The sequence below is a fragment of the Bactrocera neohumeralis genome, chromosome 3 (genome assembly GCF_024586455.1).
Source record: "Bactrocera neohumeralis isolate Rockhampton chromosome 3, APGP_CSIRO_Bneo_wtdbg2-racon-allhic-juicebox.fasta_v2, whole genome shotgun sequence".
Taxonomy (NCBI): domain Eukaryota; kingdom Metazoa; phylum Arthropoda; class Insecta; order Diptera; family Tephritidae; genus Bactrocera; species Bactrocera neohumeralis.
Window position 1 is genome coordinate 44684859 of NC_065920.1, and position 17303 is coordinate 44702161.

At 34.4% G+C, this 17303-nt stretch overlaps 1 protein-coding gene across 1 annotated transcript in view; it reads left to right on the plus strand.

The window, feature by feature from the left end:
- The first annotated feature begins 2821 nt into the window (after nucleotides 1–2821).
- The window catches only part of LOC126752589 (LIM/homeobox protein Lhx3), a 95171-nt gene continuing 80689 nt past the window's right edge, over nucleotides 2822–17303 (plus strand). The window contains exons 1-2 of the mRNA XM_050463514.1: nucleotides 2822–3065; nucleotides 9583–10611. Of these exons, the coding sequence (XP_050319471.1) occupies nucleotides 10107–10611 (505 nt within the window). The 5' untranslated portion in view covers nucleotides 2822–3065; nucleotides 9583–10106. The remainder of the gene's footprint in view (nucleotides 3066–9582; nucleotides 10612–17303) is intronic.

Below are 17303 nucleotides of genomic sequence, written 5' to 3' on the forward strand. Positions count from 1 at the left end.
TTAATGGTAATTAATTCTCTCTTTAGTCGATTTTGCATTCGGTAGATAAGCCACATATTAATATTAAAAAATATAAGAATGAAATATTTTGAATTAAAATATTTTATATTTAATTTTTTTTAATATTTCAATGTAAGAAGTAAGTATTTAAATTATTGTCTCCTCTCTATTTTATGTAAATGGTATTTATAAGGGGTTTCAAGGTTGTTAAACTCATCCATTCAGACATACGAGTATAAGTCTTTTAGTAAATCGTGTAACATGGGACCATGCGTGGATTCAGAAAAGTTTTATAAATGTTACATATGAGAAGGGTGGCGAATTTTTGAATTCAAAAATTGTGGATTTAAAATTAAATTTTTATTTATTTTTTATTTTTTAGTCTGGTTTGTGGGATTAAATTTTTCTTATTTTTTTTTAATCCAGTTAGTGGGATTAATTTTTTTTAATCACGTATTTGGAATCACAAAATAATAAAAAAGTAATTTGAATGTTAATTCTATTATTTTGTTGATGCATTATTTGCAACCCAATTATTAGTCAATGAGCAATATTAAAATCAAAGTTTCAATTTAATATTAAATTTTTAAAATGTTCGTGATTCGTTTAAAATATTTTCTAACATAATTTCAAAAATTAGAAGATAGAATCGAAAATATAATGAAATACAAACATACCTTAATGCATAAGTGATTTTTATACTGAAAAATTTAGTTTCGATACAAGTTACAGTAAACTCTAATGAAATTGAAACTCAGCACATACATGAATGTGTTTGAGATTTTAAAATTTCAACAATAATCGTTTAAATATTCTTTAGTCATCGATATCTTACATTTAATATATGTGACCTGGTCTACGAAAAGGGAGCTAACGTGCAAAAACTAGTTTTCTGGGAAAAGCTGTTAAAAATAATCGTCAGTTTCTCGTTATCTCATTAATTGTTCTCCTTTTTTTTGACACCTAAGCCCCCTTTCCGTAGACCAGGTCACATATACTACCGTAGGCTATTAATCGAAATTCAGAACATACCTGAGTGTATACACGAGTTGGTGACAGATTTAGCTTTGATAAAAAAAACAGTTAGTTAGAGTTATATTGCAATAACGTTACGTTCTGCTTGAACGTAAGTATTAGGATAGTCACGTGATAAATAATTCCAATCATGTTATAAACTTCATTATGACACTAAAAGTTGATAAAAAGAAATCCAAAATTTCATATGCGTCACAATCTTTATCTCGACCTCGGATGGTTTATTAACTTCTAAACAGCTACTTGCTTTAACATTTAGCGGTTAAAATCTAGATAAATATCATTCTAGACTCTTTTATGCTATGGGAAATTGAAAATTGTTTTTCAATAACGGTGAACATTTGTGCCTAGAAGTAATACCATCAGGTGGAAACTTGTCCAAGACCACATATATTTCAAAATCGATTTCGTCGAACAAAGGATGTTTCTTAAAATATTGTTTTGCCAACACTGCAAAGTATTTCTTAGTCAGTGATCCTGGCATGTTGCAAGAGTATGAAATGTTCGCTTACAACCGAACTTAGCTCTTCCTTACTTGTTTCAATGTAACTTTATTCAGTTAAATATTATAAACAAAAGAATTTAAGAAACGATTTAGTGAATATTTAACTTTTCTTTATTTTTTTAGTGCACTATATTCAAAAAATTAGTTTATTTAACAAATTTTATTTGTGGTGATTAAAATTTGCCGACCAGTTTGCGAAACCCTGCATTTATATACTATGTATATAATATTTATTTATATGAGCACATAAGCATATTTGTTGTTAGCTAAGTGTGCTAAACTTGTGCGTATGTTCACAGTTATATATGATATGATACATATGTAGTGACTACCTTGTTGCTGATTGCATAGACAACAGCAGGATGAAAGAAAAATACATAAACTGTTAAAACAAAGTCGGCGACAACTGCAAATAATCTCACTGCGTTTGCCTTTAAAGCTTACTTGTGTGGCATCCTACATTGTGCGGCAAATACTTGTAGGTACTTATAGTGGCTTATATGAATGTAAATATGTATGAATATGTGTATATACATATAAGCGCAAGCATATGGACCGCTGCTTATTAAATATATATATATATATGTATATTAATATTTCATACTTATGTTATAATATATTTGTGTGTGTTTGTACTTATAAGCGTACTTGAACTTATATATGTACATTGTTGCTGGTAATCTCTATCTATGTCTCTATGTATGAGAATATATAAGCAGAAAAATATTTTTGGTTACTCTGTACGCATGTACATACATACTTGTACATATGTACATATGTATGTACATATATATACTTTTTACGTATGTGTATGTATAACTATTGTACATAAAACAATATGGCGAAAAGTGAACAACAGCATTCATTTGCTTCATCTCTGCTGGCTGCTGCTGACAATTTCTGCATTTCGCTATTTACTATCCGCCATTTATCGTTTAAACATTTGCACTCTCGCACACACACACTCACACACAAAAATGTATGTACTGTTGCTACATACATACATATGTACATACATACATACATACATACGCTCTGCCGTGGCATATCATTTGTGTCACATTAAGATCAATTGTAAAATATACAAATATGAACTTGCTGACCATCCTGTAAGACATAAATAAAACAACTTTTGACGCCTCTTCAACTTTCTGCCGTCTGTCGTCACCGCCACCATTTCCATGTCCACCACCATCGCCACCACACCGCCAACATCACCAACATTTTACACCGCTTTACACATTGTACGCTTTCGTAAGTGCGGTGAAAAGCATTGCGCCTTGTCGTCACATCCGCAAAAGCGTTGCATATTCACCCACTCACAGCGCTGCCGCAAACCGTAACCGAATAACCGTACAACCGGAAGCCGACGCAAAAATCGTGATATTTCTTTCGGAATCATAGTATGTGTTCGGCCGTCGGTGAACACATTGTTGCGTTGTCAAAATATTTGCAGTAGCCGAAAAATTCAAAAAATTACGGAATTATACGAGTATACTTAGTGCAGTTTACGACGGCACGGCAGGTGCGTTTCAAATAGTAAATGTAATAAAATGGAAGAAATAAATATAACAAATAAATGTTAATACATTGCGATTGAAGTGGTTTAATGCGTGATTTTCTAGCAATTGCTGTGGTAATTTTAAAGCACGTGACATAACGCGGATAAACATAACTTTTGATACATAAGCGAAGCATATTCCGGTGCAAATTACACAAATAGTACTTGAAATTCATGAATTTCTCAAAAAATTTAATTCAATTTTGTGTTAATTTTGCAAGAAGTACAATTGAAATAATTCAGAAAGTACAATAAGAACTCGGCTTCAAAATTTTTAAAAAATTAAAATAATATCGAATACAAAGCAAAAACTTAAAAAACAACTAATGTTTTGAACAACTGGACTCTAATTTTATTTAATTACTTCACCTCTCTAACAACATTGATAGCTCATACTATTACAAACGGATAATTATAAGGAAGTTTAAAAATTCGTAGTGGTTCTACGAGAGTGCGCCAGTAGAATTGAGTGAATATTTTTTGCAGTTAGACCTTATCATCAGACAAAGCTAAATTTAATACAAATATGCAAATACATGCAAAATACTGCAAAAATAGTATCGAAAAGTTAGAAACTTAGAAGGATTTTGAAAAAAAAAAGTAGGAAAACGTTAACTTCGGTTGTATCGAAGCTATAATACCACAATTACAGAAAATTCCTTACGCGATCTTAATTTTGATAGGTCAGCTTGCATGACAGCTATGTGCTACAGTAACTCGATCTGAAGAATTTCTTCGAAAATTTTATCATTGTCTTATATTATAAATAATGCCAAATTTCGTAAAGATATCTTGTCGAACAAAAAAGTTTTCCAAACAAGCACTTGATTCCGATCGATATCGGCGGTTCCATCAAATGAGCAGTTTCTTGTGGAGGAAAGGATGTCGAACGTATGAGGATATTAAAAAGTATGCGACTATTTCTTGCGACTGTTTCTAGTACATCTAATGTAATTTTTTCATGTTGAAAGATATAGAAAATTTGATAATTAACCTTCGAAATATTTTCAAAGTCTCTCCCATTGTATGCGTTAGAAACCAAACTCTCTCCTAGACGTTTCCCTCTAGCATTACTCATTTTTTGTTTTACTTTCAATATTTTTTAGGAAATGAACAACTGCGACTTTAATGAAGATATGCTATAAATTATAGTGTTTACTCGACTTCTCCTAGCTTTTATGATATGTAGTATGTCACTGTGTTATGGAAGTTCAGGAAAAGTATTATATTAAATTTTTTGCTGTGGCAAAAGTTGTAAAATTTTTCTGTTCAATTTTTAAAATTACAATATGATCGGCGTTAAAAGCTTTCTACAAAATTTTTCCCATAATCGTTTAGTATGAAATAGCCCGAACCCTGTCTTGCTGCATGTTCATGTTGAAAAGTCCACGGCCTTGAATTGAGAAAACGTTTGCAGGCATATATGCTCTAGTACGAGATATTGTGGTACCAGAGAGCTTACTCTCTTAAAATTCAAGGTAATGGGTTAACTGCGCTTCATTCAACCACAGTTAGTGCATATTTTTCTGTTATCATGTGCAGGTTTTGGCGTCATGAACTCTTTGAGGGATACTGTTAAGATTGGTGGAAATACCCGCTCGTTATATTAAATTTATCATGATTTCGTTTTCTAAAATTTTTGAATTGGTCAATTTCCAATGATTATCAAATGGAAGCTTAGTGGAGTAGTATTAGATAATATTATATTTCTAGTGGAGTAGTATTAGATAATATTCTATTTCTATATGTATACAGAGATACCGAAATTTATAAGACAAATCAGTTTAACAAATACTCATATTTTTCCCCACCGATATTATTTCATATAATAACGGAACTCGGCGAAGACACAAGATAAAATGCATCAGACTAAAGAGTGCTCATTTTGTTTGTAGGATCATTAGCTTCATTTAGACTGCCTTAAATATCAATTCGTTCAGGTGTTGGTATTGACACGGGTATTGTTTCAGTTAGTGACCAACGCAAAACCGTAGACCGAATCAGCTGATATGACCTTTCTTATGAGTGCTCAATGTAAATGACCGTTTCCACAGTCCATGTACGTGGATATCCGCAAAAATTGTAGTTTTCCCGTTCAGTCAGCTGATTGCTCTCTTACATCAAAGGGTTGCCAGTCTCGCTGTTTTGTAGTAATTAAAAATAAACTTCAATACATTTGAAATATTCATAAACTAACACGGTATCAGAGTCGAATACTATTATTTTATATTTATAAATGGGTAGACTATTTATTTTATTTGGATTCTAGTACTGATCTTTTACATTATGAAAACTTACTATAATTGAAATGCTAGATGTGTACAAAACCATGTATACAAATTCAGGAAAGGAAACATTGCTCAAATGTGAACAAAAGAGAACAACAGATTTCTAAGTTGTCATTACGGAGATAAATTTTGACGAATTTTGTTGCGGTCAGCTCGTCGGTACGTCGGTCACTAAAATGATCAAATGTGAACAAACGTTGTCTCAACGGGCAAAAGTTATGACAAATTTTGTTTGATACGGGTAGTACGTCGGAACGTCAGTCACTAATTGGAGCATAAAAGCGGGAGTATACGTACAGTTTTAAAATCATCTGGAAAAGATCTAACCCATCGAGACCGTTTCGGAAACTCTTGCCTGAAGTTAGATGCTTCCACATTTTAACCTAGATGAGAAAAATTTCTTTCGAGCATTCGATCACTTTGTCATAGAACGTAAACCATGTTGCAGGTTTCCCTTCGACAAAATCGCAATTTGGAAGTAAAACACAAAAATTATAAAAAACTGATTTATGCTTCTATCAAAAAATCAGAGCGCGAAAAAAAAATTCAATTCTAATTCAGAAAAAAATTGCGAAGTAACATCCTAATATTGATGTAAGGAAGGACTAAGTACGGGTGTAATCTAACATGTCATACTCTTACAACTTGCCAGGATCACAACCGGGATATTCTCAGGTGCATATAGTCTGTTAGTTACATGGAGTCTAGGGCTAGTTTTCAAATTATCCATTTTAAGTACAAAGATATACTGTTTTTAGAAAAAAACGCTCGCTCAATTTCATTAAAATTGCTCCCAAATTGCCGATATATATGTTATGTACTTAGCATAAAGTCAACTGGAAGTTTGAAAATCTTCATATTCGGTATATGGGAGCTAGGAAAAGTGTTGACCCAATTCAGCACATTTTTAACAAAAAGTGTATATTAACATCTAAGAAAACTTTTCCCCGAATTTCAATAACAAATTTCACAGCTAGACCGTTATTTTGGTAAAAAGAACGCACTGGGGTCCACATATTGGGTACGTCGGGGCTTGAATAGTTATGGTCCGATTTTGACAATTTTTCGACTCCATCTGGCTTAGCTCAAAGGACTATTTGTGTGAAGCTTTGAATATTGATTGGGGCTTGATTTGTGTAACGTTAAATGAAGGAATCATATGGAATTTAAATTGTGTTATATTTTATATTGGGACAAAAAAAGCACCAGGAAATTGTAATTAAATTCCCTTGATAAATTATATTTTAATGAATGTATTTTGCTAAGTTCGTAATATGAGGGTGAACAGTCAACCAGTTTGTTTACACCAGCTGCTTAAGTCGGTGCACCTCAGTAGTGCGTTGCGATTTGTACAATAGATAAAAATATCGAACAAAGAATTTGTCTCAAATTTTGTATTTCTAATAAAATTTCGTGTGCGGAATCGTTGCTAATGTAAGAAAATGCTTACGGTGATTCAGTTTCATCAAAAACACAAGCCTACGAGTAGTACAAAGCCTTCAAAGACAGTCGAGCGATTGCTGAAGACATGCCTCGTTCTGGACGACCTTCACCCTTTTCAAAATTATTTGATGAAAGTATTAAAAAAAGTGAAGGAAGGAAGGGCTCGACATCTCTCGCGAGTCCGTTCGAATGATTTGGTGGATATTTTGGCTATGCAACTCGTTCTTGCTCGACTTGTCACGATAAAGCTGAATTTTCTTTCAAAAATAGTACGATTGTGACCGAATTTAAGACCAACAAGTAAGGAAGGGCTAAGTTCGGGTGTCAACGAACATTTTATACTCTCGCATGATAAAGTGAGATTTCATTATCCGTCATTTATGTACATATTTTTTTATTTTGCTGTAAAATTAATTAGATTAGTAGTTCCTGAGATATGGTTTTTGGTCCATAAGTGGGCGACGCCACGCCCATTTTCAATTAAAAAAAAAAGCCTGGGGGCAGCTTCCTTCTGCCATTTCTTCCGTAAAATTTAGTGTTTCTGACGTTTTTTGTTAGTCGTTTAACGCACTTTTAGTGATTTTCAACATAACCTTTGTATGGGAGGTGGGCGTGGTTATTATCCGATTTCTTCTATTTTTGAACTGTATATGGAAATGCCTGAAGAAAACGACTCTATAGAGTTTGGTTGACATGGCTATAGTAGTTTCCGAGATATGTACAAAAAAATTAGTAGGAGGCGGGGCCACGCCCACTTTTCCAAAAAAATTACGTCCAAATATGCCCCTCCCTAATGCGATCCTTTGTGCCAAATTTCACTTTAATATCTTTATTTATGGCTTAGTTATGACACTTTATAGGTTTTCGGTTTTCGCCATTTTGTGGGCGTGGCAGTGGGCCGATTTTCCCCATCTTCGAACTTAACCTTCTTATGGAGTTTCATCATGATATCTCAATTTTTACTCAAGTTACAGCTTGCACGGACGGACGGACAGACGGACGGACAGACAGACATCCGGATTTCAACTCTACTCGTCACCCTGATCACTTTGGTATTTAAAACCCTGTATCGAGGATTTGGAAAAATCGTTGGCGTATGTTTATTTCATCTGGTGATATAACATGTTTATACTGTCATTTGTGTACAGACTGATGGATATCTGAAAATCAAGTCGTTTCAGGGTTTTGATAATTTTAAATTAAACTAAAACATATACATAAAATGCAATAACTAGGCGCTAAATTAAGATACACCATAGAACTGTGATTTGGCACAGGGGATCGCAGGTACAAGTAGCACTTGTGGGCTTCATATTTTGAAAAAAAAGTCGTGAAACCGCCCTCAAAAGCACTGCTACCGGCATTGTAAAATTGGATAAAATCGGCTGATAACGCCGCCCACTCCACATATAACGGTACTGTTAAAAACTACTAAAAGCGCGACAAATACGCCAGAGACATTAAATTTTACCCCGAGATGGTTGTAAGGCCTTACAGGAGATCACATATCTCGGAACTCGCTTATGTTACAGTGTGAAAATGGGATATAACGGACTAAAACCAAGCCTACTTCCAATATAACACAATTTTAGATTCCATCTGATTCATTCATTTTCCAGTATATAATTCAAGAAGCAATAATTACTTCTTCCTTACTTGTTCATTCAAATTTCGTAGTTCCTTTACGCAACGTTTATGTTTTCTAACTTTGAACTCGTAAAATTTTTTTATCAAAATTCTCAAACAATACTCCAATTCGTTTTTTTCTATACTTTTACGCACTATCTTCGAATATCAATAGCTAGCTGCTAACCAACATACACGCGTAAGCATAAGGCGCATGAAAGCTCTTTTTTTTATAAAAAACAACCTTTTAATTTCGATACGCGTAGTCATCATATTTATAAATAGTAAATATACACGTAGAAGCGGCACTTGCATAAGAATGGTAGAATGTACGTAAGTCGGTATATGTGTATGAGTGTGTATGTGAGTAGGTAATAAAAGGTATTTATTGAGGGGCCGCGTTGTTGCACAGACGTAAGCAGCTGATAGGGTCTTCTAAACAACTCGAGCGGCAACTGATATAGAGAACAAACAAACCCAAAGAGGAGCAAAACAGATATTTAGATAGTAGCACTCGAAAGAAGTGGAGAAGGTGTTTTAGAATTGCAAGGTAAACGCGCTTGTATGTATGTACCAATGTGTTTGCTTATATGTGATTCATGTTGGTGTGTATATTTGTAAGTACCCAATAGCAATATCATGAATACCAATTCCAATTCAAGGTGATAAGAGGCGACTACTTTAAATCGTCATATCTTCATATATGTAAGTATATATGTATGTATGTATGTATATAAACATATAAACGTATATGCATTAATATCTTTTGAATATGAAACAATCTTACGGCCACCACCTCCTCGATAGCGCATCTGGACTTGGGTCGACAGAAAGGCGGTAAACATTGTGGTTTTACCGTAAAAGCGGTGCGGTTGTGCTATTAAACGGCTCGGAGTTAAATTGTGTAAATATATAAGAAAGAAATATGCATATATGCTTACATGAAAGTTACTACATAAATATGTGTGAGTGTGTATGTGCAAAGCATTAACGCGCAGCTTTTAATTAGACAAATTATTTTGCTTTAAATCGCTAAATCTAATTCTATGTAAATACGACAAATATATAATAATATTTGTATATAATACAAGTATATACAAAGTTAGTAAAATTTAAATTTAAAGCCAAATTATAGCAACTCGAAGACACGTGCAAAAAACTGAAAAAAATTAAAAATTTATTTATTACTAAGAATAATATAAAAAAAAATAAAATTAAAACCAATAAAAACCCAACGTTCAAAAAATATAAAAAAAAACCAAAAAACATATTAATAAGTAAAATAAAATTAATTAATCGCACACTCCTCCAAATACCGACGGCATTTCGTGCACATATACGAGCATAAACAATACCGTCGGTATATACTTATGTACATGTTCGGTATTCTGTATGAGCGCGCATCCTTTAAACGTCATTAAAGACGGTGCCAAGTCAGCCTCAAAGGCTGAAAAGTGAATACACACCTGCCTACGCACATACCCACACACATAAGTGTTAATTTTATTGCTGATGCTCATTTCCGTGCGTTGTGCGCGTGTATGTGTGCGTCCGTGTATGTCAATAGATAATTACAAAATTTGTTGATGTTTGTGTGGAGTAGTCTGCATTATATTAGCATTACAATAGTAAACGTGTTGCATTAGCAATGATGCAAACTTTGAAACCGCCACCACCACTATTACAACACCACCATCAACACCAGCCGCCGCCGCAGCCACAGCCGCAGCCTCATTCGTCATTGGCCTCGTCATTGTTTAGTAGCAGCAACATTTCTATTATGAATAATCATATCCATCAGCAGCAGCAACAACAACAACAACCACATCCTCTGCTGCATAATCATCAGAATCCACAAACGATGATGCAACAACCGCAGCCCAGTCACCTAGTACCTCCTTTGCCTACGCTGCCAACGCTGCCTATATTGCCGCCGCTGCCGCCTACACTGACGCCACAGGCTCCCACAATAATGAATAGCAGCATAGGTAAAGCTATTGGTAGTAGGAGTATTCTACAGCATAATCACAATTCCACAAGTCAACAGCAGCGGCAAGACAACAATAACCTGACTGTTGCCGGTGTCCATCTTGACGATGAACCAAATCCTGAAATGGTGCTCGCTTTGATCTCAAGGAATCGTGCGCTCGAGGGTAAGTCATTCAGTTTGAGCAACTAAATCGCATGAATTAGACCACCTGTCCATCAAATGGGTAGAAAAGCAACAAACAAAAAACAAAAAGTAATTCCATTAAATAGTAAGGCTGTAGTTACAGCTGTGCGCACATAAATAGTAGTGTATGAAGCTTGACTAACAAGTGACTTGTCAAGTGAGTTTTAGTTTTCTTAGAAAAATTTTAGGATATAAAAAATGTATTAAAGATAATTACTTTTTTTTTTATAAAGAATTCGTATTCAAATATTTTTTATCCGTGTCTTTAAGGAAATAGTAAGGTGGAGCAAAAATTAAAAAGAAAAACAAGAAATAACGTTAAGGTCGGTGGCCTCGAAGCTACATACCCTTTACAAATACAAAATACTCCTTACAATAACTTAATTTTGATGGTCAGCTTGTTTGGCAGCTATATGTTTTGCCTTGGACAATAACTCACGCCAAATTCGGCGAAGAAATCTCGTCAAATTAAAGAGTTCCTCACAGATTGCACCAATCGGCAATAATCCATGCCAAATTTCGTAAAGATATTTTGTGAAATAAAAAGTTGCCATACAATGATCGAAAAGTGTATGGCAGCTACATATACATATGTTTTAGGCGTCCACAACTTTGCTCAGCTTTGGCAATTAAAAGTTCGTATCTTTTTAAAGAAAAGAGCAAGAACATAACAGAAAAAAGTACAATCATGGATGATACATTATATGATGATAGCGATATTCCAACTTTTCCTTACCATATTTGCAGAATTGGTTTTGTACTTCAAAATAGGCCTCAGTCTCAGCAATTTCTTTTCAGTGAACATTTTCTTTAGCTTTGAAAACAAGAAAAAGTCACTGGGTGTCAGTTCTAGAAATAGTAAGCATTACAATTTTGCCATACTTGTGGCATATTCTCTTTGAGTTCACTCCATTACGCTGTGAGATGTTGACCTTTCGCTAGGGAACGGTGTTGTGGATACCGCGTGAAATCTCGGTATTCAGCAATTCCGTATTGTTTCAATTTTCTCTTTTTCTTGCGCTCACCTCCCGTCCTAGGCCGCGGTTTTCCAATCTTCAAAGCACTTAAAAATGTAATATTTGTGTTTCGGTTCTTCGGTTTTGGGAACAAAAAAGTCAGTGGGCCAGGTCTGAGGAATACGGTGGCTGCGGCATCATTAGTGTGTGTTTTTGGCCAAATATTTGTTATATCTGGCGGATTGTTTCGCGCAAATTGCCTAAAACTTGCAGGTGATATTCGTTATTGATCGTACGATTCTTTGGCAAGCACTCATGATAGATGACGTCCATGCAAACGAAGAAAACTCTAAACAAAATCTTCACATTCGACCTAACTTGGCGCGCTTTTTTCGGTCTTGACGGGGCTTTGACTTTATTGAGCTTTCATAGCCATAAACCCATTATTCATCACCCATTATGGCTATCTGGAGCAGATCTGGGTCGGCGCAGACTGAGTCCATCATCTCCTGACCAATGTCAACGCGACGCTATTTTTGGTCGAAAGTAAGCAATTTCGGCATAAAAATTGGAGACGAACCAAAGCGCGTCCAAGTAAAAAAGCTTTACCGAATTAACTATACATTCAAAATGGCCGACCTTGTCAGCATAAGTAAAGGATATGATGATCAACATAACGCAACAAAACAATTAAAAATCGAAAAATTCGCAAAAATTAAAAATTCGCAATACTTTTTGTACAAATCTCGTACATATTTAAGCATGATCAGCATGACGAGCTGAGTCGACTTAGCCAAGACAAGACAACGGTGAAAATCTCCGAAGAAATTGTTCGGATCAGTTCACTATAGCATATAGTTCCATGTAAACTGATTGGTCAAAATCAAGTTATTTAACGAACATTTTGTATTTATGAACGGGATTATAACTTCGGTGCAACCAAAGTTAACGTTTTTAACTTGTTTTTCTAACAGTTTTCATCACTGATTCAAAAGAAAAATATTCATATAATTTTATCTTTCTATACTATTTTTACTTCTCGACTTAGCACTCGATGAGCTAAACATCATCATGATATATGATTTTGCCACCATCCTTACTTTGTTATATTTGTAGAAAGCTAAAAAACCTTCCATATGAATTCAACGAGAGAGATTAGAGTTGTTATTGTTTACCCATTGTCAGCATGATGTGTATGAAACGAAATCAAGTTTTCTATGAAAAGTTCAGGACAAATTGTGAGTTCCCAGTCAATGCAACTGTCGTATTGCTATTTTAACGAACTGAACTGTAGCTATATATCTAAGACCCGGAATAAGAAAATCTGAAAACCTTGATGTGCACATTTCTTTAATTTATTATTATGTGTTGAACATAGCGAAATAGCAGAAATGCAAAGCAAAAGTTGTAAGTTGTAAACTTAAGATAGTGATATTATTAATATATATATATATATACACACATATGTATATGCATATATATATATATATTAATCTCTCAAGTACCAATTCTAATTTTGTTAACACTTATTGGAACTATGAACTGAAATTGTTAGCAAGACATTACATTTTTCTCGTCCACCACAATATGTTGTACTGGGTGGTCCGTTAGTGAATTACTTGCACGTGCTTGTAATATGAGTATAATAAAACTCTCTACTTCAAGTTCTTAGTTATACAACCGCTTGAGTTAATTGGAGCACTCTCTATGCTTTTATATTTATCTTATTGGAGCTTATATTTGAAAATATTATCTAAATGAAATTTCATTTCTGGGTTCATTTTGTAACAGAGGCAAGGGGGTTAAATCTGCAGAAATCGCTGGATGGGGAAGAAACTCACACTAGGTTATTGATGTTGCGTTCGCAGTTGAAAAACTTCTTGCGAATCGCTAGATCCTACAATTTCCGGCCTTCAAAAGTTACAAATTCCTCTTTGTTAGACATTTGACAGTGGTTTTACTAAAGATGCAAATCGAGTGTGATGTTTTCCTTCGAACGGATTCAAGATTTGTATACTCTCACAAGATATGGCTCAGTGTATAATAGTTTTGTTCACGTGACGGTGGTTTTAAACATTTGAAGGTTCAATCGAGGGTAGATTTAGGGTTATATACATACATATGTATGTACAATAAAATAAAAAAAAATGATTTCCGAGTATCTGTCCGATCATCAATATGTCCTTGCATTTAATTGAGTTATTAGGTATATCAGCAAAGCAGTACATTTTTAGGTGAAATTTCGTACCTCAAAGCTACTTCAGGAGGTAAGGTAGTCTAGGGCAATTGATATTTTAACCATCATTAGTTTATTTATATTTCAAGAGTAAACAAAATAATTTTTCATAAAGTTATGCGTCATTGAAGTACAGGTTGGTCAAAAGGCCGCATATCGACGATTGTGTTAAAAAAGAAACAGTGATGGATGCTCTTTTGATTTGATTACCACAAATATCCTTATCGTAAGAGCCAACAAAACCGAACAAAAAAGTTTCATAAAAAGGCATTTACTTAAAAATAAAGATCGATTTTCAATAATTTATTAATTTTCTCGATATTTTTAAAATTGTTACAAGCATTAGTTAGAGAGATAATTAAATATCCATTTCAAGAAAAGTAGAAAACGTAATCGACTGATTAGTAGTACTTAAGATATCGGGACGATCTCTTCGAAAAATATATTTTCGAGAAAAACCTCATAAAGTTTTAAGTTAAGGTCGATACTACGATACTAAAACGACTACAAATTTGAAAATATTTTGAAATTAGTAGTTCTAAAAGAAGAGAGACATTTCTGAATATATATTTTAAATACGAAAAAAATTGTTTTTATTTTTAATTCTAGCTTAGAATACATTTTTAAACGCTTTCTACTAACAGTTATATTATATTCTTATGATTCAAAGTAACATTGTTAGCTGTATGTTTGATACTACAAGTAGAAGTCTATGGTTAAATTTTTCCACGAATAGCTAATATATTTTCAAAATATAGTAATAATTGTGGGATTTGAAGAATGTTTATAGATAAAAAAATCTTTCTATTTGTATGTTTTTAATTACGTCTTGACTGATGGAACGTGTTCTATTCTTCCTCCCAAATACTTATTAAGAGTCACTGGGTTACTGTTGGAAAATTTTAGCTTCAAATGTTCTTTTTCCACTTATCACTTTGGCTGAAGTAATTCACGTATTATATTCAACTGATCGATAGAATTAATACATGCTTCATCATTGTGATAAAATACCTTCGCTTATTAAATTCACTTAAATAACGCAATGGTCGAACTCCAAAAGTTTTATATATTCAAGACGATAAATTGTCTGTTTTTATTGTATTTCATAAAAGTATGGAGCGATGATGTATCTAGCTGAAAAAGCTTATAAAGTATATAGTATACAAATGATTTGTGAGGCGAGCTGAGTCAAATTAGCAATAACCATAATTCGCGAACTAGTTTTTGAGATATCGATCTGAAATTTTTCACTCTTCTTATTCTACCCAAGAATCTGCTTATTTGTCAGGACCGTCGATATTGTTCAGATGAGTCCACCATAGCATAGAACTTTCAGTTAAACTGGCAGATCAAATTCAATATAAAAGTTTTCATAAAGAGATATTTTTGCCTTATTAAGTAATTTTAATTCGACCTCAAGGTTCTACATTATTTGTTTTTTTCCAATATTATTTTATTTATTGGATCTTTTTAAGCCTAACAATAAGTTATAAAATCTTAAATCTATTTAGTTATTGAGCTGTAATGTAATATCTCCCACAGCTAAATACTTGGGGGTGGAGATTGACACCAAACTGTCCTGGAAAATAAATATAGAAAAAAGAATAAACAAAGCATACATGGCCTACTATACTTGTAAGAAAATCGTCAACAAGAATTGCCTTAAACTGGTAATCTTGTGGATGTATACGGCTGTCATAAGACCTAAACTCTGGTAATAAACAAACAATACAACATTATGTCCGACTGATGCGCTCAATGTGATCCTGCATCAACTACCAATGGACATTTTTATTCACAAAACAGCAGCTAGTGCGGCGATAAGAATAAAAGAATTGGGAAGTTGGAATCAGCAGAACTACGGACATAGTGTAATTCTAAACAAGCTCACCCTTAATAAATCAGACTACATTCTCCCAAAGTTGGATTTCAATAGACACTTCCAGGTGAGGATACCATCTAGACGAGAATGGAGAAGAGGTTCAATAGTAGAGGAAGATACCACCTCAGTCTATACCGACGGGTCCAAAATGGACTGCGGAGTAGGCACGGGGGTATTCTCCGCTGATCTAGGCATATCTCTCTCTATACGTCTACCGAACTCGGCTAGCATCTTCCAAGCAGAAGTACTAGGCATAGAAAAAGCCTGCGAAGTTCTATTAGAAAACCACGGGAATATACATAAAGCAACTATATTTACGGATAGCCAGGCGGCCCTCCTGGCATTGTCTTCACCCATGACAAATTCCAGTATAGTTCACAACTGCAAGAGAGCACTAAGCTCAATAAAAGACAAGCTCCAACTAAACTTGATCTGGGTTCCCGGCCACAGGAACATTTTCGGTAACGAAAAAGCAGACCAGTTTGCAAAGGCAGGAGCTTTCCTCAATGAATCTGAGGCGGAACTAATACCAAGCCCGCTGGGATCGATCAAAGGAGAGATCAATAGACAATTTCAACAAATTGCAAACAATAGGTGGAAAAACATTACAAAATGCGTCATAACTAAACAATTATGGCCAACATATGACAGGAAAAGAACCAACGACTTATTAAATAGGTCAAGAAAAAGTATTTACAGAATAACAGCTACCACAACAGGACACTGGCCATTTGGGGAACATGCGTCCAAAATGGGTATGCCCTACAACGACATCTGCTGTGGCTGCGGAGTAGCACTTTCCACTTTCTCTGCGAATGCCCAGCTCTAGCACAGATCCGACACAAAACACTCGGAATCCACCAAGCACCAAACCTTGAATGGATTTCCACCAAAAGCATATCGGACATAAGTAGTTTCATCGAAACCTCAAAATGGTTTGAGAGAGAAGGTGAAACGTAATAGCAGATACAGGAGGTTCTACGAATAGTGTATCAAAATGGCACATCAAGTGCTAATTGAGCCCGATAGGGCTGCACTCCTACCTACCTACCTATTGAGCTGTTTTGGTGATACGTTGCTCTTTAATACGCAGGCATATCTCTTCTTTTAAGGCGTGTTTGATCGCAGGAATGTACCAAAGCATTAGCCAAAGGGTTTGGGTGATCTCTGAGTTCAGATATATATTTAAATCTGCTATCTTCTACTTCTTTCTTTACCATAGGAACACCAAGGTCTTTATGGATATTTTCGTTACGCATGAACCATGGTTAACACATAATTGTTCGAAGCATTTTCGATTGGAACCTTTGTATTATATCAATATTAGTTGCACAGGTCGTACCCCACAGTTGAATGCCATACATCCAAATCGGCTTTATGACCGCATTATATAAAGGCACTTTATTGTCTAGGCTAAGTTTAGAGTTTTTATTTAATAGCCAATTTAAATTTGCAGCTCTAATCTTCATACATGTTATTTTACTAGAGATGTGTTTTCTCCACGTGAGCCTTCTATCTAGGTGAATACCAAGATATGTTACTTCGTTCGCTTGGGGTACTAAAATATTGTTTATTTTTACTGGCGGGCACATTTTTGG